At 38.1% G+C, this 24,517-nt stretch overlaps 2 protein-coding genes across 2 annotated transcripts in view; one reads left to right on the top strand and one right to left on the bottom strand.

Annotated features, from left to right (window-relative positions):
- LOC143741251 (elongin-A-like) overlaps positions 1–20,082 on the bottom strand; it is a 28,881-nt gene extending 8,799 nt beyond the window's left edge. Inside the window, exons 1-8 of the mRNA XM_077233674.1 lie at positions 19,949–20,082; positions 15,739–15,795; positions 15,526–15,638; positions 14,825–15,425; positions 11,445–11,547; positions 11,200–11,361; positions 11,027–11,124; positions 4,492–4,672 (exon numbers count right to left, since the gene is read on the bottom strand). Coding sequence (XP_077089789.1) covers positions 4,492–4,672; positions 11,027–11,124; positions 11,200–11,361; positions 11,445–11,547; positions 14,825–15,425; positions 15,526–15,638; positions 15,739–15,795; positions 19,949–20,020 — 1,387 coding nt within the window. The 5' untranslated portion in view covers positions 20,021–20,082. The remainder of the gene's footprint in view (positions 1–4,491; positions 4,673–11,026; positions 11,125–11,199; positions 11,362–11,444; positions 11,548–14,824; positions 15,426–15,525; positions 15,639–15,738; positions 15,796–19,948) is intronic.
- Positions 20,083–21,080: 998 nt separating this feature from the next.
- The window catches only part of LOC143741250 (kelch-like protein 31), a 13,958-nt gene continuing 10,521 nt past the window's right edge, over positions 21,081–24,517 (top strand). The window contains exons 1-2 of the mRNA XM_077233673.1: positions 21,081–21,321; positions 23,278–24,480. Of these exons, the coding sequence (XP_077089788.1) occupies positions 23,306–24,480 (1,175 nt within the window). The 5' untranslated portion in view covers positions 21,081–21,321; positions 23,278–23,305. The remainder of the gene's footprint in view (positions 21,322–23,277; positions 24,481–24,517) is intronic.

Below are 24,517 nucleotides of genomic sequence, written 5' to 3'. Positions count from 1 at the left end.
ATAACCTAGAATACTGTCAGACACTTGATGGCTGCTCTGTCAAGTCCTCGTCGTCGGTTAGGAACCTGTGTGTGTGTGTGTGTGTGTGTGTGTGTGTGTGTGTGTGTGTGTGTGTGTGTGTGTGTGTGTGTGTGTGTGTGTGTGTGTGTGTGTGTGTTCTTTGATACCAATCTTTCATCTGGAAGTCACGTGTCTAGTATCAGTAAAATTGCATTTTTCCATCTTAAAAATATATCTAAATTATGTCATATGCTTTCAATGAAAAATGCAGAACAATTGGTTCATGCGTTCATGACATCAAGGCTAGATTATTGTAATGCTCTACTGGGTGGTTGCCCTGCACGCTTAATAAACAAACTACAGCTGGTCCAAAACGCAGCCGCTAGAGTTCTTACCAGAACCAGGAAGTACGACCATATTAGCCCGGTTCTGTCAACACTGCATTGGCTCCCTATTAAACATCGTATAAATTTTAAATTATTGCTGATTACTTACAAAGCACTAAATGGTTTAGCTCCCCAGTACTTGAGCGAGCTCTGAACGCATTATAGCCCTTCACGTCTATTGCAATCTCAAAGTTCCGGCCAGTTGATAATACCTAGAATATATAAATCGACTGCTGGCGGTAGATCCTTTTCTTATTTAGCACCAAAACTTTGGAACAATCTTCCTAACATTGTCCGGGAAGCAGACACAGTCTGTCATCTCTTTGGCTTAGCATACACAACACATTATAAATTTCTATAATTCAATGTTAGGCTGCATAGTTTAGATCAGCCGGAACCGGGAACATCATAAGAAGGATGGCGTCTACGCTAATATTAGTCTCTCTGTTTATCCCGAGGTTTACCACAGTCCGCCGGATCCAGGCCGTATCCGGATCTGATGAAGGATCTGCGCCTGGACACTTTCACACACACGACGAAACAACGCATGTCATGAAGTGTCCACTAGTCTCTCCCTAGTAAAGGCCTCCTTCCCTTTACCTCTGTACAGATAAACGTTGTCGGGATAATCCCGATTCACGCGGCTACGCGGAAGCGATAAAAGATTCTCAGAGCCGCCAGGCACTGGTTTATGCAAATAAGCGGCCGGATCGCATTAAAAGGTTTTCTGTTAGAACGGTGTCGTGTTAGCGGCCCCTAAGTTAATAACTAATGACCGTTGCGACGGAAGTGAATCAATCAAAACTAACTTTAGCTGGACAATAACTTTATTCTAGAGCTGCTGTAAAGCCAAAACAATCTCGATTACTGTAATTTCCTATTATCACTGTAAAGCTGCTTTGAAACAATCCATATTGTTAAAAGCACTATATAAATGAAGGTGACTTGACTTGACTATCAGCCCGTGACAGTAAACTGGCCTGTCAATTGTGATGTCAAAGATAAAATCCTCCAAAATTTCACTTAATTTCCTTCTGTATCGGAGAGAAATGCAGAAGCATGTTGCAGAGACTCTCCTCATATTCATGCATAAAGATGGATTTAAAAGTTAATGGCTAAACTGATCTTTCCAAAAGTCCACATTCTTATAGCAGATTAAATATAACACATATAACATTAAATAAAAAATTTATCAGGTTAAACTTTGATCAATCACTCAAACCTTTAAACTCAGTCTATTGCGCGTAACCGCCATGTTTTGTAGGGGTTTTGTAGTTCCACATGCAAAGCGCAGTGGGTTGTGGGTAATGTTAGCTGTTATAGTGAGCATTGAGATGCAGGGTTCTTGCTTCTTGAATAAATGTTTCTTGAACTGTTATTCATGCTTTTATCACTTCCAGATTGGACTTCTGTAATTCATTATATAGCAGACTACCCACCAAAGCAATACACCGCCTCCAAATGGTTCAAAACTCTGCTGCACGCACCCTCACGCATAATAAAAAATCACATCACTCCTATCCTTCACCAAATGCACTGGCTTCCTGTCATACACCGCATCCAATTTAAACTGTTAATCCTAATATTTAAAGCCCTACATGGCCCGGCACCCAAATACCTTGTTGACTTGGTACAGCCATATGTTCCAACTCGGGCCCTCAGATCTAGCACGGAAAACCTTCTCGTGGTACCCCGGGTCAGACTCTCCACGGTGGGCGGAAGGGCTTTTAATGTTGCTGGCCCTACGCTCTGGAATAAGCTGCCCCCGAATCTTCGTGCGAACGACAACATCCGGTCCTTCAAAAAACATCTGAAAACTCATTTCTTCAAGCTTGCCCAATAAATCATCTTACTTATCACTGTTTTCTATGTTCTGCACTTTTCCAACTCTATCTGCTACATACTTTATCATAATAGCATATTTTGATAAATAATGAAATATCTCCTTTTCATGCAAACCAGTGTATGCTTGTTTACATCTGTTTTGTCTCTCGTAAGCAGATGGCCTTTGTATTTGTTCGCTTGTTGTCTGTTTGCTATTTGTTTTTTGTATTAGATTGTGAAGCGACCTTGGGTTCTTGAAAGGCGCTATAGAAAATAAACATATTATTATTATTATTATTATTGAACCTCTTGAATAAATGTTTCTTGAACCTCTTGAATAAATGATTCAATGACAAATACATGTTTAACAGTCACTCATCTCCAACAATGTAATTGACCATTTTTATTGAAGCGGCAAGTAACTTTCAAAAGGTGATTTGCTCTATTTTGATTATATAAGATTATATAACCTTTAAAGATATAATAATTAAAGTTCATAAGAACTTTAAAATGTTATCCCAGTACTTTTGTCATACTAGAAATAATGATTCTGTGTGGTACCAAAGACTGTTTATGAAGCGGTTTCATATCTATTCCTGACAACGGCTCTCTCTGGATCAGGACACAGATCTGAATGTTCACTGTGATCGGACTTATCAAAGGTTTAATAAAAGAGCCGAATCCCTGTCGTTTAGGAATAAGATCATGTGCGTTTGACTCAAAATGGCAAAATGTTAACGATTAATCAAGCAGCTCCAGTATCTATCCACTAGATAGGGTTTGGGGTTTTGCCATTAACCCCAAAGTCACAGTTGCTCTTAAAGTCTATTCATAGTCTGAGCAGACAGATGGTCAGAGACAAGCCGCATTTATGAGCCATCAAGCACACTTCAAGAGAAGGCTTACACATTACACTTACACATTATCCCCCACAGTCAGTGAATGCGTGTCTGTTAGTACTGAAGTAGATAGATATCAGCTGACAGTCTACAGTAGGACGAAGCAACTTTAAATAATGAACTCAAATCAGCTAGCATTACAGTATTGTAGACCAGTAGAGTTTAATTTAGAGACCTATTTAGTGTTTGCAAACAGCGATGGCATTTTTGTGTGCGAAAAAAGACAGTTCTGCTGTAGAAACCTCTGGAAGCCACGGAATAAAAGTTAATTTAGAGTTTATATCTCACAATTCTGACTTTTTTTCTTGACAATTCTGAAGGGAAAAAAGTCAGAATTTTGGGATATAAACTTGCAATTCTGAGGGAAAAAGACGGATTAACGAGTATATCTCACAATTCTGACTTTTATTTTCTTGCAAATCCGAGTTTATCATCTCACAATTCTCAGATTAACGAGTATATCTCACAATTCTGTTTATCCTTCTAAGAATTGTGAGAAACTCGTTAATCTGTATTTTTTCCTCAGAATTGCAAGTTTATATCCCAAAATTCTGACCTTTTCCCCTCAGAATTGTGATATAAACTCACAATTGCGAGTTATAAAGCCTGAACTGGGAGATATAAACACGCAAATGCAAGAAAAAGTCAAGAATTGTGAAACAAAAATGTTATAGGCCATGTTTAAAAGTTTAAACTGAATAGGTTTTAATATTATTTCATGCTATAACTGCTATGCATGCCTGTCTCCTATCAACTGCATATGTGAATATTCTGTAGACTTGCGGTTTACATCAAATTCATGCTTTAATAGTAGACTAATCATCGCAGGTTTCATCAGTCCAGTCTTGACTTGCAACAAACGTCTGCGTTTAGCTTCACAGTGTGTCTTCAACGACGGGATTAAATGAAGACTGTATTTTTTGCATACCGATTCTGACATGCAACAAAACTTTTTTCTCTTATTCTGTGGATTTTGCCCATTTTCCTCCACTAGTCACTGCTATTTTTCTGCCACATTATGCGCATGCGCAGCTGTAAGTTATGGAATGCCAAACCTGACATAGTAAGTTTTTATTTATGTATTTATTATTTATACTTGTATATCCTTATTTATGTATAATTGTATTTTCCACATTTATTTATTTATTTATGCATGCATGCATTTATGTATTTCTACATTTCTTCCTCTGTATGCTAATGAGGGGGGCGTGTTTTACCTCAGACATTAGCAATCGAGCTCAGAGCGGCAGAGCTAAAGCTTCGAGGCCACAGTGACACCTTGTGGTGTGACCAGATGACGCGCAAGCTTCAGCAAGTGACGCAACGGTGACGTCGACTCCAGAATGGTCAGTACAGATCGAGCACAATGCGAAGGCCACTACCTTTGGGCTTCCCGGAGTGAGCAGAGACGATGCTCTTGGTGAGCAGCTGCAGTTTTCTCTCTCTCTCCTCGGACATGCGCAGGTACATCTCTCTCCAGGACTCGTACTCCTCCAGCTGGGCGTTTCTGAAGTCTTTTACACAGTGTCTCTCCCACAGGTGGTCCGTCTCCCCAACATACACCTGCGCGAAACATCTCATTTCAGGACATACCAGTCACAAGTTTGGGCACAAATAAATCAATTCTGAAAAAAGTAGTAAGATTTAAAAATAAAAAAAAATGTTACATGAACGTCCCAATTAAATGTTTCAGAAAAAGCTTCCACAAACCATTTATAAATAATGTTTTTGTGCTCATGTTTTGAGAACAGTATTAAAGACCAGATAAATAATTTATGTTGCTGGAATCAAATTTTGTTCATAACCTTACCAGAAATGTTAGCCAAAGTTATGAGTTTACAGTTAGCTGGTTTATTAGTATGGTAGGACAAAAAAATAAAAATTGGGTTAAAACGAAATTAAACCTTTGGAAACTCCATAACAACACGTAATTGGCTGTATATTTCTCATGATCTTTTTGAACTAAAGGCTTAAACTTATAATTTGTTTTATAGGCAAATAAGTGTGCTTACACACATTTTCCTTAACAAAATGAAAAAGAAAATTGGACAAAAAAAGAAAAAAAATGGTAAAATTTGAAAACTTTAATTTGGTGTTCACTAGATAAATAGCTCTATTTGGAAATAATCATTCTAGAACAGATTTGAGTAATTCTGCATTGAAAATAAACAAATTAACAAGCATAGATAATACAATAGAACAAATTAAATAAACAGTGCTTTATGTTTTTCAGAAATTGAGTAATCAAATAACACTGCATAGACTTCCTGAATGAATTTATAATCTTTGTTACAGCTACAAGTGATTTTCTCTTCGTATTTTGTTGTTTGAGTAACATTAATGACAGACGGCAGCAGGAATATTAGTCTACTGTCACTTTAAGACTGAATGTACGGATCCAATATAACACACATCCAATTACTTTCTCAATTGTTTGCATTGTTTGACATGATTATTGACACGAAAAAGAAGGTAATTCTGTGTTTGCGTGCTGTGCATGCGCACTGAAATGTGTGTGTGAGTTCTGTTTCACGTCTCCGTGCGCTCAAATGGTCAAAAATCGCTTGAATGTTTAAACTGACAGGACCTAAAACACATGCAAATGACAAACATCAACTCAATGATGGTTAAACTTTATTAATCCGAGAATCACGTCCGTTTCAAACTGTGGTGCCTTGTCCGTACACAACACGATCAACTACGATCCCTGATTGACATCGCTTAGCTGCATATCACAGTATCGATGCCAAAGCAGTATATCGTTTATTTTTTTACATTTTAGTAGTAAAATTTTTCAACAACCAGTTGCATTTACACTTGTCCAGTTTAATCTGGGATGCGTCTCAGACCTCGTCCTGAAGTGATTTGAGCGATAAGAGCAGGTGCGGTGCTAGACTCTCGGTGCGGTGGGGGCGGAGCTTCATCATGGGGCCCTCTGCTAACAAGTCATTTTAAAATTAAAACCGTTAAAAAAACGGCTTATCAAAATGTCACAAAGCGTTTTGAGATTATTTTGAATGAAATATTGAAGTTTATAATTAAGTGTTTTGGCACACCAGGCCAAGTGGCGCTATGCATTGTTCTAAAGTCGGGTTTTATTCTGGCATGCTGAATTAGTGTTCGACAAACGCGGCAGTGCGTTCATTCGGATTTATTTTTCTCATAACAGCTCAAATAACTTAATAGGCTAAGAGATAAGAGTAGAGTAGCCTACACTGTTCAAAACTGTAAACTTCTATTCATATTAGGCTAACAACAAAAGTTTATCTGTCGTCTCTGTCTCCGGAAACTGCGAGTCACAAAAATAAACCGAAAGCACAAGTTTGCCTCAGCTCAGTCACGATAAGAAATCGGCTATGTCTAAAGCCTTTAAATGTCTAAATATTTAACAAATGTCATCTGATTATGTAATCCAAATAAAACCGAGAGGTTCAGAGGATCTACTCAAACATGTTAAAAAACGGCTTTTCAAAATGTCACAAAGCGTTTTGAGATTATTTTGAATGAAATATTGAAGTTTATAATGAAGTGTTTTGGCACACAAGGCCGAGTGGCGCTATACATGGTTCTAAAGTCGGGTTTTATTCTGGCATGTTGAATTAGTTTTCGACAAACGCGGCGGTGCGTTCATTTGGATTTATTTTTCTCATAAAAATAAAGTCAGCCCAGAAATCTTTTCAATAATGTTTAGCTATCATGTGAGCACTTCCCAATGAGGAAAGGACAAGGCAAGGGTGAAAATCTCGCTCTAATTACATGTAAATTAAAAGGTAAAAACAGATCAAATAATTTATTTCGAAATGTTGCAATACTGTTTCATTTAAGTTCATAATAATTATATTATTGTTATTTAGTTTAACAGCAGCACCACGAAGCATGTGGTTCGAGATTTTTTTGAATAAAAAAAATAAAATAAAACTTAATTCACAAATTGCATGCAACCTGGTTGTAAGGATCCAAAGATCCCTGTGGAATTTAATATGGAGTTGAACATTTTGTTCGCGTTTGAAGATTGTATGTTTTGCTTGTATGTTTTGCTTGGGCGTTTGGAGGGACAGTTCATTGGCTTTATCGTGCGTGCGGGACGATAGGTGTTAATGTTCCCTCTTTCATATGGAGAGTGTCGGATAGCCAGCCTGATGAGCAGGCAAAGGCAAAATGATAAAAGGATAAATCTCTCAATGTGTCCAAATGTAGGCCCTATATCTTATTAAATTATAAATATTGTAGTTTATTTATTGTATGCATTTAAAGTTTTTTCACTTGAAGTTTTCAATCCAGTTTTTTCAACTGGTTTTGTAGAGTTATAGAATGTTTGAGCAGTGTGTATGATTGTCAACAATCTGGCATTATCTAAACATGAACTGTTGACGAAAAGCGTTCATGGCAAGAAACGAATGCAGTGAGCAGTATACAGAGCTCTTTAATTCGTTTTAAACACGTTTTAAATTCGTTTAACCTCGTTTCATTGTAATGAATTCAACAAGGCATGTCTGATGTCTTTGAAGCAACAAAGGCTAAATAATTTGTTACAGTTTTTTTTCGTGATTTGCATGGATGACGTGCAGCGACATATACAGTAGCCTACTATCAGCTGTATGGTGTGTTTTTACCCTGAAATGTTTAATTTCGAGAGAGACCCGGCGCGTGCAGTGACGAGACAAAATAAACTTGTTAAAAATAGATACGAAATAGAGGCAAAGAAAAACACATGTTCTTAATATATGTTGCTTTGGACTATTTTCGTTTTGTACTGTTTTAATTGTTTAATTTAGCCGCAATTTCTTTTGCAATACAAATTTAAAATGTCGCAAGAATAAGATTCTGTTACTTATTTTGCATCGTAAAGGAAATAAACTCTGAACTCGATCCAACCCTGTTTTAAATAAATAAACTGTCCCGACACTTTATTTAAACCTTGAAATGTGCTATGGGGTTTCAAACTTAATTAATTTTAGTGTTCTTTTACATTTTCATTGTTTTTTATATTGAAAGTAAGCAATCGCTCTGAATGAGCCACAATGCGGCGGCAGATTACGCAATAGAGAGTATAAATTGACACTTTTCAAAGTCTGTGATTGTAGCGCCTCTTAGCGTAAAAGGCAGCATATACACAGCCGCAATTTACCGCCGCGGGAACGTATTATTCTGGTTGAGTACACTTTGCCTGGGCCCCGTTCCTGTCCAGTGACGCAAGATCGGCAGCGTTTGAGGGGCCCCTAATTAGCACGGGGCCCTGGGGCGGCCGCACCCAGCTATCGCCGCTACTGGATAAGAGTTTCGGAGTGCATTAACATGTGTCTTCCACGATCAAATAAAACACATGAAGTGAAGAGGTGTAAACAAGCCCATAAACCATGCAAAATCCCATTAGAGCGGACGGACAGAGAATGTAGCTCGATGTAGGATTTGTAATTTTGCTGTTCACACTTGCTAAATAGGATTGGATTCCTATCAGATACATGCACAAAAATTGGATTGGACTGGCAGTCTGAACAAAAAAGTGGAAATTGTATATACAGTAAGTCAACATTTGAAGTGGATCAAAACATTTCAAAGGTATACATGAATTTTGAACAATACCCGTTCTTGTGTTAGGACAACTTTGATTAACTTTTTTGATCGACTTCAAATGATGATATATATATATATATATATATATATATATATATATATATACACACACACACACACACACAGGTCCTTCTCAAAAAAATAGCATATTGTGATAAAGTTTTCCATAATGTAATGATAAAAATTAAACTTTCATATATTTTAGATTCGTTGCACACCAACTGAAATATTTCAGGTCTTTTATTGTTTTAATACTGATGATTATGGCATACAGCTCATGAAAACCCAAAATTCCTATCTCAAAAAATTAGCATATCATGAAAAGGGTCTCTAAACGAGCTATTAACCTAATCATCTGAATCAACTAATTAACTCTAAACACCTGCAAAAGATTCCTGAGGCTTTTAAAAACTCCCAGCCTGTTTCATTACTCAAAACCGCAATCATCAATCCTGGGCTACAGAGAAGCAGCAATGGACTTCAGGCATTTTGGCATTTCCTTCTCCCCAGTCTTCCTCCAGACTCTGGCACCTTGATTTCCGAATGACATGCAAAACTGAGCAACAGTCCAGTGCTGCTTCTCTGTAGCCCAGGTCAGGCACTTCTGCCGCTGTTTCTGGTTCAAAAGTGGCTTGACCTGGGGAATGCGGCACCTGTAGCCCATTTCCTGCACACGCCTGTGCACGGTGGCTCTGGATGTTTCTACTCCAGACTCAGTCCACTGCTTCCGCAGGTCCCCAAGGTCTGGAATCGGTCCTTCTCCACAATCTTCCTCAGGGTCCGGTCACCTCTTCTCGTTGTGCAGCGTTTTTTGCCACACTTTTTCCTTCCCGCAGACTTCCCAGTGAGGTGCCTTGATACAGCACTCTGGGAACAGCCTATTTGTTCAGAAATGTCTTTCTGTGTCTTACCCTCTTGCTTGAGGGTGTCAATGATGGCCTTCTGGACAGCAGTCAGGTCGGCAGTCTTACCCATGATTGCGGTTTTGAGTAATGAAACAGGCTGGGAGTTTTTAAAAGCCTCAGGAATCTTTTGCAGGTGTTTAGAGTTAATTAGTTGATTCAGATGATTAGGTTAATAGCTCGTTTAGAGACCCTTTTCATGATATGCTAATTTTTTGAGATGGGAATTTTGGGTTTTCATGAGCTGTATGCCAAAATCATCAGTATTAAAACAATAAAAGACCTGAAATATTTCAGTTGGTGTGCAATGAATCTAAAATATATGAAAGTTTAATTTTTATCATTACATTATGGAAAATAATATATATATATATATACACACACACACACCAACTCACCTAAAGGATTACTAGGAACACCTGTTCAATTTCTCATTAATGCAATTATCTAATAAACCAATCACATGGCAGTTGCTTCAATGCATTTAGGGGTGTGGTCCTGGTCAAGACAATCTCCTGAACTCCAAACTGAATGTCAGAATGGGAAAGAAAGGGGATTTAAGCAATTTTGAGCGTGGTATGGTTGTTGGTGCCAGACGGGCCGGTCTGAGTATTTCACAATCTGCTCAGTTACTGGGATTTTCATGCACAACCATTTCTAGGGTTTACAAAGAATGGTGTGAAAGGGAAAAACATCCAGTATGCGGCAGTCCTGTGGGCGAAAATGCCTTGTTGATGCTAGAGGTCAGAGGAGAATGGGCCGACTGATTCAAGCTAATAGAAGAGCAACTTTGACTGAAACAACCACTCGTTACAACCGAGGTATGCAGCAAAGCATTTGTGTAGCCACAACACACACAACCTTGAGGCGAATGGGCTACAACAGCAGAATACCCTGGATGTGCATCCCACAAATCTCCATCAACTGCAAGATGCTATCCTATCAATATGGGCCAACATTTCTAAAGAATGCTTTCAGCACCTTGTTGAATCAATGCCACGTAGAATTAAGGCAGTTCTGAAGGCGAAAGGGGGTCAAACACAGTATTAGTATGGTGTTCCTAATAATCCTTTAGGTGAGTGTATATATATAAGTTACAAAAAGAGTTGCATCCAAAAGCTCAGTGTACATTTATTTCTCATGATCTTTTAGAATTAAAGGCTTACACTTTTACTCAATTTGTTTTGTAGAGAAATATACTGTGCTTATACTGTGCTCATTTTACTTTACAAAATAAAATAAAACAACTAAATAAATTAGACAAAAAGAAGTTAAAATATTAGAACCTTTAAATGTGTTGGTAATTATATGATTCACACACTTTCATTGCTGTTATTTCATAGATTTGAAGACTTCACTACTATTCTAAAACATTGAAATCCTAATAAATAAAGATAAAAACACAGTTTTTCCAGCATCCTCACTACGAAAAGCTTCTTACTGGATTGAACTCCTCGATGCGGAGGAGTTGCTCCGGCTTGCATCGCTCCAGCACCGGCTCCAAGATCTCAAACGGCACTCCTCCGATCTCATAGAGCGCTGCGAAACAGACACACACTTTAAAAACACACTCACCTCGCCTCGAGCAAGAGGAACATGAGGATGATCACGTACAGTCGATGTTGTTCTGCAGCGCTCGGATACACTGCTGGTACAGTGTCATCATCGAGGGCAGGAACATCATCTTACTCCCAGAATACACTTGCATCTTATTCTTCAGCCTCTTGCCGATGAAGACCGGAGCCTCTTCACACACTTCACTCGGCTTTCTATCAGCTGGACCAAAAATAACACAATGTTTTATGGGAACATCCAGCTATAGAATGAGAACGCACTGTTGATGCAAAGTTTTGACGCACCTTTCTTCTCGCTGAAGTACTGATACTGAGAAAGATCCTCGCATTCAGGAAAACTCGCTGGCAAAGGAACGTTTAACAAGTCCATCACGGAGCGCTCAGGAACCTGGAGCCAAAGGGAGAAATAACTCACTTTAAAGGAGTAGTTCACTTTTTAAAAAACTTTTGCTGATAATTTACTCACCCCCATGTCATCCAAGATGTCCATGCGTTTCTTTCTTCAGTCGAAAAGAAATTAAGGTTTGTGATGAGAACATTCATCAAAACATTCATCGTTTAAAGCTATTTAAATCTCCACTGAAACTGTCATTTGGACCTTGGACTGTTTGGTACCCAATGAAGTCCATTATATGGAGAAAAATCCTAGAATGTTTTCATCAAAAACCTTAATTTCTTTTCGACTGAAGAAGGAAAGACATGGACATCTTGCAGGACATGGGGGTGAGTAAATTATCAGCAAAAGTTTTTTTAAAAAGTGAACTAATCCTTTAAAACCTGTGTGTGGACTATAAAGCTCCAATATGATAAAGCTGTTGATCTCAAATATAGGCCTGGTTTCACAGACAGGGTTTAGATTAAGCCAGGATCAATTAGCAGATTTAAGTAGCTTTTATAAACGTGCCTTTGAAAAACATTTCTGGTGATGTGATGCGTCTTCCTACATGGTTGTTTAAGAGATGAAAAGCTACACACTCCATCAATGAGGGTTAGCAGAACTGTTGCCAACATGATAGAAACATAATCACTGCAATAATGATCCAATAATTGACTCTTTAGCATTTTACGATCTAAATCCAAACAGTGACTCTTTTTGTTGTTGTTGTTGGCCGAGTCTTGAGATCATACAATGCATTATAAGGTGCATTTCAAAACATAATTATTGCAATGAAATACTTTTAAAATGCATTATACTTATAATATATATATATATATATATATATATATATACACATTCAAACACACACATACATACATACAGGTGAAACTCAAATTTTAATATTGTGCAAAAGTTCTAATTTTGATAATTATGGCTTACAGCTTATGAAAACCCCAAATTAAAAATCTCAAAATTAGAATATTACATGAAATCAATAAAAAAAAAAGGATTTTAAATACACAAATGTCGGCCCTCTGAAAAGTATAACCATGCATAGTTATATATACTAAATATATTAGTTTCCCCTTTTAATTTGAATTACTGAAATGCATGAACTTTTGCACGATATTCTATTTTTTCGAGTTTCACCTGTAGACAGACAGACAGACAGACTGACAGACAGACTGACAGACAGACAGACAGACAGACAGACAGACAGACAGACAGACAGACCGACAGACAGACAGGCTTGAAGTAAAGTGTTTGGGAGAATTATACTTTTAAAGAACAAAACAAAAGCACTACAAAAAAATGCTTTTCTTAGTATTTTTGTCTTGTTTCCAGTCCAAATATCAAACATTTCTTAAAGGGGTGGTTTACTGCTTTTTTTCTTTGCATGATTGTGTTTATGGGGTGCAATATAACATGTCTAAGTGTGTGTGTTTTTTAAAAAAGGGAAAATTTATTTTTTCATAAATTTCATCTTTATTGTAAGCCGCTTTCTCCTCTGTCATTTGAACGACCGGTTGACTTCCTGATTCTATGAAACCACTCCCTCAGAAACAGGCAATGGGCTCAGATTGGTTAGTTGGGCCGGTGTGTTCTAATTGGCTAAACTGCGTAGTGCACGTAGTCCGGAAACTTCACGCCCATTACCTTTACAGGCGAAAGCTGCATGTGCTCCGGTCAAATGTAAATAGTGTCAATAGTCTACTGCCGTATCAGTTTGAGGCAGAATCAGACCCAGAAAGAGGCAATGAAGAGAGTCAAGCAGAACCTCCACACGGCTCTTACAAAACGTTTCTGAATGGTACATTTTATTATTATTATTATTATTCAATTCTATTCTTTTCTATTCTACTATTATTATATAAGAATTTCGATACGCTGTTACTTGAAAATGATACTGCTGCTTATAGCTTTTGAGATACGGTTTTCTCCTGACTAAACATTTAATATAACTTAATAAATGACAGAGTAATACCGTTTTTTTAAAGTTATTGTTTTGTCGATATAATGAACAACCGTTTATCTATTCACAAATCTTAGTTTACTCAGTGTATCGTTTTCTTTAGGTGTACACGTTTGTCTTACACCAAATAGCATCCAACTACTGGCTACCAAAAACAAACAGCGTTGGCATTGGTTTACGTTCTTGATCAAATCGAAAAATGTTTGTACGCGTTTGTCATAGAAACACAAAATAGCATAACTAAGTGGCTACTAAAGCCAGCGCTGGCATTTGTTTACGTCCTTGATAAAACTAAAACATTACGTCTGAAATTATACATGCAAATAAATTTAAAATGATTAAGTCTTACTTACAGGTTGTGGCCCAACAACTGCTGCCTCTGGTTTTAAAGTTGGAACTGCTTCATGCTTTTAGTAACAGTTTCTTGTTGAATCCGGCATTGAATTGTGGAGATTCTGGAAGCTGTCTTCCGTAAAATGCGCAGCACAGAGAGCTAAATTACCATTGTAATTTTCAGGAACATAATCAAACATAAATTGTAGCCATTGTTGACGAACTACAGCGTCTGTAGGAAGCCCGAACACAGAAGACCTGACAGCTGGGTGAAAATAACACACTTTCGACAGCATGGCTACTGCTCTCCACTATAACTCTTCCTCTTTGATAAAGCCGCAGAAATATGACCACGCCCCCTTTTTTGAATATTCCGGAGGGAGGGTTGATTATGGGTTAGTTACGTATAAAACCCGGGAGTATCTCGTTGTAGTCCCATTCGAGTCGTTTTTTGTAGGCATTAAACTTCCTGATTTTTAAAAGACGATATCTCTGCTTACATTGAACTTTCAGCGCAGCAACTTTGCAGATACTGTTCATGCACCAACAGCAACATTACACACTATTTAAAATGAAAAAAGAGAAAATTGCAATCAACCACCCCTTTAAATCGAGATGCATTTACTAAAGTTGTGAAATGACATAAGATATTAAGTCTTGTTTTCTGGGGGAATTCATTAAAATTAAGTGAGTTGATGCTTAAAACAAGCAAAATGATCTGCCAATGGGGTAAGAAAAATAATCTTGTTTCTTTTTAAATTAAGATTATTTTTCTTACCCCATTGGCAGATAATTTTGCTTTTTCTTTTTTATGCATCAACATCATTTTAATGAATTCAGCCAGAAAACAGGACATAATATCTTAAATCAAGATGCATTTACTATGAGTGAAAATGACATAGTATTTTTGTCTTGTTTCCAGTCCAAATATCTAAAAATTCTTAAGTAAAAGCATATTTTGGGCCTGTTTTCTGTCAGTACCGCTGTGATTGGCTCCCCCACAGTGGCGCTGGTCTTCAGGGACACACAGCGCTGGTCCCCGTGTGCAGGTTTGAGTCTCTTCCTCGCGCTGACGGCTCTCCTGCGTGTGCTGGTCTGCAGGTCGTAGCTCAGGCAGGCTTCGAACGACATGGAGGGCGTCTCAAAGCCTTCATCCCTCGGCTTCTCTCTCTCCGTCGACACGGATCTGTCTTTCTCACGCTTCTCTCTCTGGCACGCGTCTCCACTCTTCTCTCTCTGCGTTTGAGGAGCTGTCAAAGGTTTTTCAAGTTTTGTGTTCTGCTGTTGTTTTGTTACGCCAGAAACCTTCTTTGTCTTGTCCTTGCCGTGGCCCGAATCCTGATTCACACTCGAATCTTGTTTTGGTTCATCCTTTTTTTCACCATTCAAGTAGAGTTTGGATTTACTGGGCTTGATTTTGTCTTTTTTGTCAACATTATGTGATATTTTCTTTTCATCACTGGAATTCTCCATTTTGGGTCTTTTTCTAGAGTTTGTGCTCTCTGAAAGTCGGCTGTTTTCCTGAACTTCTCCACCGAATGCCTCATTTTGGCTCAGGCTTTCATCAGGCTTTCCTCTCGAACTGCAAAACCAACAAAACAAGAGAAAAGACTAAGAGTGCAACATGCTAAAGGGAAAAAGACACTTCAATAAAAATGGGGTCGATTACAGATTTTTAAGACCTTAAAGAGTCTTTTGGAACAAGCGTTTTCCAGCGATTCACCAATGTTTTTGCCAGCTTTCCCGCCTCATCATGCTTCCGGAAGGAGTTGACGACTTTTCCGATTCCAGTTTCCTGAAATATAATCATTGAAGGTTCAGACAAGATCAGTCATACGAGAGAAAAAGAAAAGTTAAATATGATGTTAAGTAATAAAAATGCATTCATCTCTTACGGAGAGGATTTCAAGTGTAATGTCCAATGCTTCAAGTTTCTTCAAGATTTTCAGCAGCTGAAATGGAAACGGTCAATTACACAAAGGAAGTCTAAGAATGATCTGATTTTGGGCAAAACTTTGCCTATTTTTCAATTCATGAGCTGGAATTTCTATTCCAACAAGCTGGTGAATTAGACTCAGGATAAAAGGAGGAGAACAACAATGTTGGTGTGGCAGCAGTTTTCCAACAGAATCAGCCAGAACGAAACTTCTCGGTAGTTCTGGGTGAGATTACCAGCAAATCTGCTTCATGTTGTTTGGCTCCAAGTAAATCAGAGCACTCTGGGAAATGAAGTGCTCTTCGGCCATGGTTCGTAAAATTAAAGTTAATTAAAGACATGTACGGTACATTAAATGGTGTAAAGCCCGGCTGGATCGGCCCAAAGAAGGTTTTCCGGTGAAGGTCTGAAGGTCGAAGGTCTGGGTGAGCGGGTGAAGGTCTCTGTGCGTTACTGTCTTTCTGCGTGGTCGATTAGAATAAAATCTAATGTTTTGCGTACACTTCTCATCACGGTCTAGTCTGGGTTACAGAAAACGCCCCAACCTCTCGTTGCATTTCATTATATAGACAAGACCAAGACAGAAACCTCTTTTCTACCCCTTTTCCACCAAGGCAGAGCTGGTGCTGTTTCGGAGGTTCGTGAGTAAGAGGTGCAGTGTGTGACTTTTAGCGAAATCTAGCGGTTGCGAGTTTACACTAAAGGCTCAGCCCACCGCTCACCCCTCCCTTTCGAAGAAGCTACGGTGGCTAAAACGGGACAAACATCGTCGTCTGAGACGGCAGAGAATAGCCAGAGTAAAACAAGTTTCTGTACCACAGTCCATTATAAACCACATCATGGATAAAGTTTACAAAGCCATAGTCAGGTGAGGATCAAGGGTCTTAATACGTAATATAATAATAGTAATTAGTTGATTGTCTCACGAACGTAACGCATTTCTCCCCACATAGCAAACCCATAATACAGCGAGGGAGAAGAACCACATGAAACTATGCAACTATATATTTTTTCTAACAGGGTAGTAAAAGTTTAGCTGGCTAATATGAGCTGTTACTGTGGCTGAGCTGGTTAAAGCGTAAAGCCTTGTTTATACTGGACGCGTCCGCATGAGCCCAAAGGTGCGCGTGGCAAAAATAACGTGTTTGTAACAGCGCGCGCGCCTCCGCATCCCCTAGACACCATTTACTACACACAATAGGCTTTTTTTCTCTGATTTTGGAAACTCGATCCACTTAAAATGCTTCCAAGATCGACGGGTTGGTGATTCCTGTAACTGTTTTACGGTCAATGACAAGAGTACTAATCGGCTGTCTCACGAACGTAACCAGCACATTTATCCCCACATAGCAAAGACATAACACAGCGAGGGAGAAGAATTAAGTTACATGAAACAATCCAACAACATATTTTACACCACTGACAAGGGAAAAGTCACTACTCACGATGTTTATGGCTAGCTTATAGCTTTCTGCGGCTTCTCTTTCAAGGTAGTGACGAAACGCGCTCTGTAACGCTGTTTGTTCGCTGTCGGCTACGGTAGAAACATGACGTCACAATATGTCGACCTTCATAGAAGGGGATATGTAGATATAAATGCCTCATTCTAAGGTAATAAAAACATTACGGTTTATTAAGTTCTTTATACACCACTGAACACATAGTTATGGATGTCATATTGCATTTCTGTTAATAGATACTCAATTTTTACACATTGCACCTTTAATGGGGCAGAAGTTGATTTACATGGGTGGACCGTTTGCTAACAATGGGAATTTGATTTGAGTTTAAACTTCCTGAGAACATGAGGTAAAGGATGTTAGGATTGCTTAGGTGAGACTTGCGTCTCGAACGGTGCACAAGAGAGAAATTCAAATGTTAATTTGCTTTGTTCTCTCAGAGAGTTGCGCTATCTTCAGTTCTTCCAGTTGGTGGTTCATTGATTATGGTATACTCCATATGCTGTGAATATTATAACATGCTTGTCAATGTTTATGTAATGTTTGAGATCGGAACAAATTTTTTTTTATGTTTTTGAAAGAAGTCTTAAATGCGCATTTATTTTAATTGCATTTATTTGATCAAAAATACAATTAAAACAGTGAAATATTATTACGGTTTAAAATAATTGTTTTCTATGTGAATATATAGTAAAGTGTAATTTATTCCTGTGATTAAAGCTGAATTTTCAGCATCATTACTCCAGTCAATAGTGTCACATGATTTTTCAGAAATAAGTATAATATGATGATTTGATGCTCAAGAAACATTTATGATTATTATCAACAGTTGTATACATTTTTTTCAGGATTCTTTGATGAATATAAAGTTCAAAAGAACAGCATTTATCTGAAATACAATCTTTTGGAGAATTATAAATGTCTTTACTGTCACTTTAATGCATCATTGCTGAATAGAAGTATTCATTTCTTTCAAATAAATAAATAAATTACAGACCCCAATTTTTTAACGGTAGTCTATAATGTTGCAAAAGCTTTCAATTTCAGAAAAATGCGGTTCTTTTCAACATTCTATTCATCAAATGTTTTCAAAATTGATAAATGTTTTTTCTTGATCATTAAATCATCATATTATAGTGATTTCTGAAGGATCATGTGACACTGAAGACTGGAGTAATGATGCTGAAAATTCAGCTTTAATCACAGGAATAAATTACACTTTACTATATATTCACATAGAAAACAGTTACTTTAAATAGTTATAATATCTCAATATTACGGTTTTTATTGCATTTTTGCTCAAATAGATGCAGCCTTGGTGAGCAGAAAATACTTTTTTTCAAATATATATACATTTAAAAAAAATCTTACTGATGTAAAACTTTTAAAGGTAGCATACATACATAAACATGATTCCTGAAGGATCATGTGACACTGAAGAGGTCATAAATGATGTTACTGTATCAATCAAACAGAAATTAGACAGTCTAAACAAGGAAAAAGAAGTCCCACCCATTTCCACATGGCCGTCTAATAATCTGCATTTGCTGACCGAGTGCTTTCTCTGGTCAGACACTATGTATGGAGAAACCGTAGCCAAGGCACTATTAATGGGCCATGCAATAACAGCTATAACACCCACCCAATATTCACATCATAAAACACTGCGCATGTGCAACTCAAGGGTCCATGAACTGTGCAATCACATTAAACAAAATACTTTAAACAAGCTACTCTCACTTTACATATTAGGCTAAAGAAAGTACTTTAATGATGCACTATAAAAGTCACCAAAATGTTGCATGGCGATTAGTTTAAACAGAATAAGCAGTCAACATGAGAGACAACTGCAGGATTATTTTTAGAAACACCTCCCTCTTTCAACAGCTGCTGACATCCAGCTTTTTTCCATTCACACTCACCAGTACTTTTTATTTCACTACCACTTCTGTCCAAATACACTCGTCAACATTTGAAGTGGATCAAAGTTCATCAAAGTTGTCCTAACACAAGAACGGGTATTGTTCAAAATTCATGTATAACTTTGATGGAAGGTTTTGATCAACTTCAAAATGTTGACTCTACTGTATAACAGCCTTAAAACAGCAAAAAGGATCACAAAGACATATGGACTATAAAAAATAAAAATGGATTAGTGTTGCATCTGGGTTCTTTGCTTTCTTAAAGCAAACATTGCAAAGGTATTTAAAGCAATGGTTTTCAATAATGAATCAAGTTTTAGGCTTAAAGGGGATAATTGTCTTACTTGCATTATATAAATGTTAGAGGTATATAATATTAATATTATAAATATAAATATTAAAGGTTATGTCATTAGTTTGCGGTGAAATTTTAAACATAAAAGCAAACATGGAAAAGGTAACATAAGACACGCGACTGATCGCCCCAACCTCACATATGAAAAATATTCCAGAGCAGTTAAAAAATGAACCTTGATTATATAGTTGACTTGTTTAAATGCATCCCAGGCGTCCTCTGCTACCCAACAGCTATAACATCCTATACTGATATTAGTAGTTTTCATTAAGGTGTGCGATAATGAGGTGATTTACTTAAACGCAGGCCTGCAGTTCCTGAGATCAAGCCTGCGTGACAACTTGCCCCTGAGGCTTTATCTTCATCTTTTGACCTGTTTGCATTGAGCAAAGCGATTCAAACCATGTGTGTTGACGACGGACAGGATCCTACCGTGTGTCCTTCACAGGATTCTTTCAGCTGGTGCTTTAATTGCAAAACCTTTTTCACATCAGCTTCGGCCATGTCAGCTCCTCACACGCATGCGCATTTCATGCACTTAATAAAGTCACCTTTATATGGGCGGAGACTATATACGAGTGGATGTAGTGATTCACATTGTTGAAAAGCATATTCTATAGATTCTAGAGTCCGCGCACGAGCTTTCGGATAAATAAAGCGAATAAGATCATAAACACTCCACAAACACAATCAATCACACTTTTAAACACTGATCACTGAATTTAAGCGATTATTTACAACTTTGATCAAATTTGCAGTGCACTTTAATTGTTAGTGGTGTAATTTGTGCACATGCGTCAGACGCGTCGCGTCACGCGGTTAGATTCATCATCGACCCTTCGAAACACCCATAGGCTCATTTTGGAATTAGTTGGGTTTTGGTTAATAATTTCCAGGAAACAATTTGGATAAAGTAGCATGCATGAATAAAGAAGTTATATAAAAAAACTTGTAGGTAGAATTTAAAAGGTAACATGATATAAAACTGCACTAGATTAATTTATTAATGGGTAATTCCATCAAAACATTGATTTTTAAATGTCGGCTAGCTACTGAAAGTTTGCATGTGGTTTTTTTTAAAACGATTTAACGATGTTTAATTCGTAGGCTATAGGCTAACACAAATAAATCCAAACATTATGAGTATTTTATAGTTGATATTTTACTGTTACTTTATGTAGCTATTAGTCGGCTATAGAACAGTATAACGTTCCATCGAACTAACGTTCCATTATTTTTTTTTATTATTTTTTTTGCGGGAACCAAATAAGTAGCTAGCCTACTATTCAATACTGAAATATAATATTTTGAAATATATAGTAGGCTATATAATATAGCCTATATTTGAAATGTATAGGAAATATTTGAAATATAGTGTGTTTATATATATATATGTTTTGGTGTGATTATATTAGTTTGGTGTGTCAAGTTAAAAAGTAAATTAACCTTCTGAAGAAAAGGTAGAAAACGCGTCTGGAGGCGCCTGTTCTGTTCCGTTCATCCACAAATACACACGTCTTGCTTTTTCTTTTTGATATTTTTAATGTGTATCCTTCCTTCTTGAATACCCTGCCTGACAGAATCCGAGTCCACCAAACGCTCTTCACGCCTTTGTGTTTGTGTAATTCTGTCCTGCTGAAATAACGGAGCACATTTGCGCAATTACCTTTAGAGGAGGAGTTACTCTGCTGTGTATTCCTCTGACGGGACTCCTCTTTTTCCTCTCTCTCTCTTTCTCTTTCTCCTGCACACTAACTTAGGGGTGCAAGTCTGTCCTTCTCTTGCACCTATTCATCTCGACATTGGTAAGTTCATTATTTTCTTTATACTAAACGTTTTCGGTGTTTTTTTGCAGCAACATAGTTTCAATAAAGAGCATCTTCTTCACAAGCTTGGCTTTGTGGGGTTCTGGAGTTGATGGTTCTGGGATTTGCGTTATAGGTGTCAGATCAGAGTGTTCTGGGTTATTTAAATCAATTAAAGTAACACACATACACACATATACATGTGTGTGAGAACCTACAAAGACAGCACTTATAGATCCTATAGGAGTACAAATTATTTAATTTTTACACAGATAAGAAAGAAAAGAAAAAAGTGTTGGTGCTGAAAGGACAGATGGGTTCCAGTGAGTTCGAGTCTATAAAAGGAACAGCAATGATACACAGCCTTTCTATTCTTGGCCATAGTTGTGATAACTTGTGACAGATGCAAAGAGAGGTATGCGCGATAACAACTCTTGAGAGTTCATTAGTATAAAGCTTTACACTTCTTAGATGACTTTTGGTTGACCTTTTTTCTGTTTGTTTGTTTTTTCGCTTCTTGTTAGAGTGACTCTAATTGTTAAAGTGTCTCTAATTGTTAAAGGGATAGTTCATCCAAATGCTGTCATCATTTACTCACCCTTATGTTGTTCCAAACCTGTATGGATTTCTTTCTTCTGGTGAACATAAAAGAAGATATTTTAAAGAATATGTGCAACCAAATATTGGACCCCATTGACTTCCATAATATAAAAGGAAAAAAAATAATATGGCAGTCTATGGGGACCATCAAATTGTTTGGCTCCATTTTTGGGTGAACTATCCAACATGAGAAAAGTTTCCGACTGGTTCAGTATGAGAATGTTGAGAAGTTGTTTTTCATTGCTGATAAATTGTAAAATTTAAAGGGACATATTGATGGGGAAAGAAATATGAGATGGGCTTAAAAATTAATTCTAATGCTTTTGCATGCTCTCGCAAATTTTGAATTTGTTGAGAGTGAACGCAAAGTTTCTCGGAAGCTCAAAAGCTTTGGAATATATAATTTTTCTCCCATCTCATATTTGTTCCATCACAATGTCCCTTTAGTGCCTCCATAGGGGTCTAATTGTTTAAAGGAAATTGAAAATGGAGGGGGATGTTTGTTTGTTCAAATTGTTTTCTTTCTCTTCAAATAAAGCCCTAAAGTGACCCCACATCGACTATTCTACCTGTTGTTCTTTACATTGCTAGCAGCCTACATTGTGAAATGTTATCCTACTTGGAGCACTGGTAATCTAAAAAATTGTGCAATTTAAAAAAAAAACAGCACAAAAGTAAGATTGGTTAGCTGATCCTGGATAGCAAAACATGGGATTTCCAAATCTATAAATCATTCTGATCCAAATTAAGGGTACGTTTACACGACAACGATGCGCTTAAAACAGAGAAGTTTTCCTTTGAGTTTACTGCGTACAGACGACACCATCGTCAAAACGATCCCCATTCACACGGATCCGCGAAAAAACGACAAAAAACCTTGTATTCGGCTGCCAGGCCAGTAGATGGCGATGAAACACTGTAGACTGAGCACGTGATACGCATGTGTATGACGTCATCTTCTTCAGAGATTTGCTTTTTGTTGTTTACACGAAGACCGTTTTCAAAAACTTGCACTTTGAAACCCGTTTTCAAAAGTTTGCGTATTCATGCACCCAAAAGGCCGTTGTCGTGTAAACGAATGGCCAAAACGCATAAAAGTTTTAGGTTTTTAGTTAAAAACGGTGTCATGTAAACAGCCACTACATTTGGGCCCCGTCTGCAACCACAATGCAAATTTAGGTGGACACATCCTAACCTGCAATTTTAACATGGTCAGTGAATAAGGCTTTTTCAAAAATCGATTCTTAGCTATTGCGTTTGGTCCACCCAGTCTTGGGAATTGGTTAACATCCTTTTTATAGGTAAAAAATACTTTATATAAATGTTTAAAATGTGTTCTCCTTTTGTCAAAATTAGGTCTTGGCTGTGACCCATCGCTACAGTCATGGCACCCAAAAAGAACAAGACTGCTAAGAAGAACAAAGCTGATATCCATGAAATGACAATTATGGTAGAGGACAGTCCCACAAACAAAATCAATGGGCTCAACACTCTCCTGGAATGTGGAAATGGCTTTAGTTGTATCTCAACGGAGGTCACCGACCCCGTCTATGCACCAAATCTCTTGGAGGGTCTTGGCCACATGAGGCAAGACAGCTTTCTCTGCGATCTGACTGTCGCAACCAAGTCCAAGTCTTTTGAAGTTCACAAGGTTGTGATGGCTTCTTGCAGCGAGTACATCCAATCAATGCTCAGGAAGGATCCATCCCTCAAGAAGATTGAGCTCAGTGAATTGTCCCCGGTTGGTCTGGCTACAGTCATCACATATGCCTATTCTGGAAAACTCACCTTGTCGCTCTACACAATTGGTAGCACTATCTCAGCAGCCTTGCTGTTGCAAATCAATACTTTGGTGAAGATGTGCAGCGATTTCTTAATGCGGGAGACTAGCGTGGAAAACTGCATGTATGTTGTGAACATCGCCGATACTTACAATCTGAAAGAGACGAAAGAAGCTGCTCAGAAGTTCATGCGGGAGAACTTTATCGAGTTCTCCGAAATGGAGCAGTTCCTAAAACTCACCTACGAACAAATCAGCGAATTTCTCACGGACGACTCCCTTCAATTGCCTTCCGAGCTCACGGCTTTCCAGATCGCGATCAAGTGGCTGGACTTCGATGAGAAGAGGCTGAAGTACGCGGCCGATCTCCTGTCCAACATTCGCTTCGGGACGATCTTACCGCAGGACCTTGTCAGTCACGTACAAAACGTTCCCAGGATGATGCAAGATTCTGAGTGCCACCGTCTTTTGGTGGATGCCATGAATTACCACCTGCTGCCGTTCCAGCAGAACATCCTGCAGTCCAGAAGAACCAAGGTCCGCGGAGGCCTACGAGTCCTGCTCACGGTGGGTGGACGGCCCGCGCTCACTGAGAAATCCCTCAGCAAGGACATTCTCTACAGAGATGAAGACAATGTCTGGAACAAGCTGACGGAGATGCCGGCGAAGAGCTTTAATCAGTGCGTGGCTGTTCTGGATGGGTTCCTGTACGTGGCCGGTGGGGAAGACCAGAACGATGCAAGGAACCAAGCAAAACATGCCGTCAGCAATTTCAGCAGGTACGGTTTAACATCGTTTTTTGTAGAGATTAATGCA

Source organism: Siphateles boraxobius, unplaced genomic scaffold, assembly GCF_051911475.1.
Source record: "Siphateles boraxobius isolate OS27281-9 unplaced genomic scaffold, OSU_SipBor_1 182, whole genome shotgun sequence".
Taxonomy (NCBI): Eukaryota; Metazoa; Chordata; class Actinopteri; order Cypriniformes; family Leuciscidae; genus Siphateles; species Siphateles boraxobius.
Note: the sequence above shows the minus strand (reverse complement) of the source record. Positions and strands in the feature narration are given on the sequence as shown.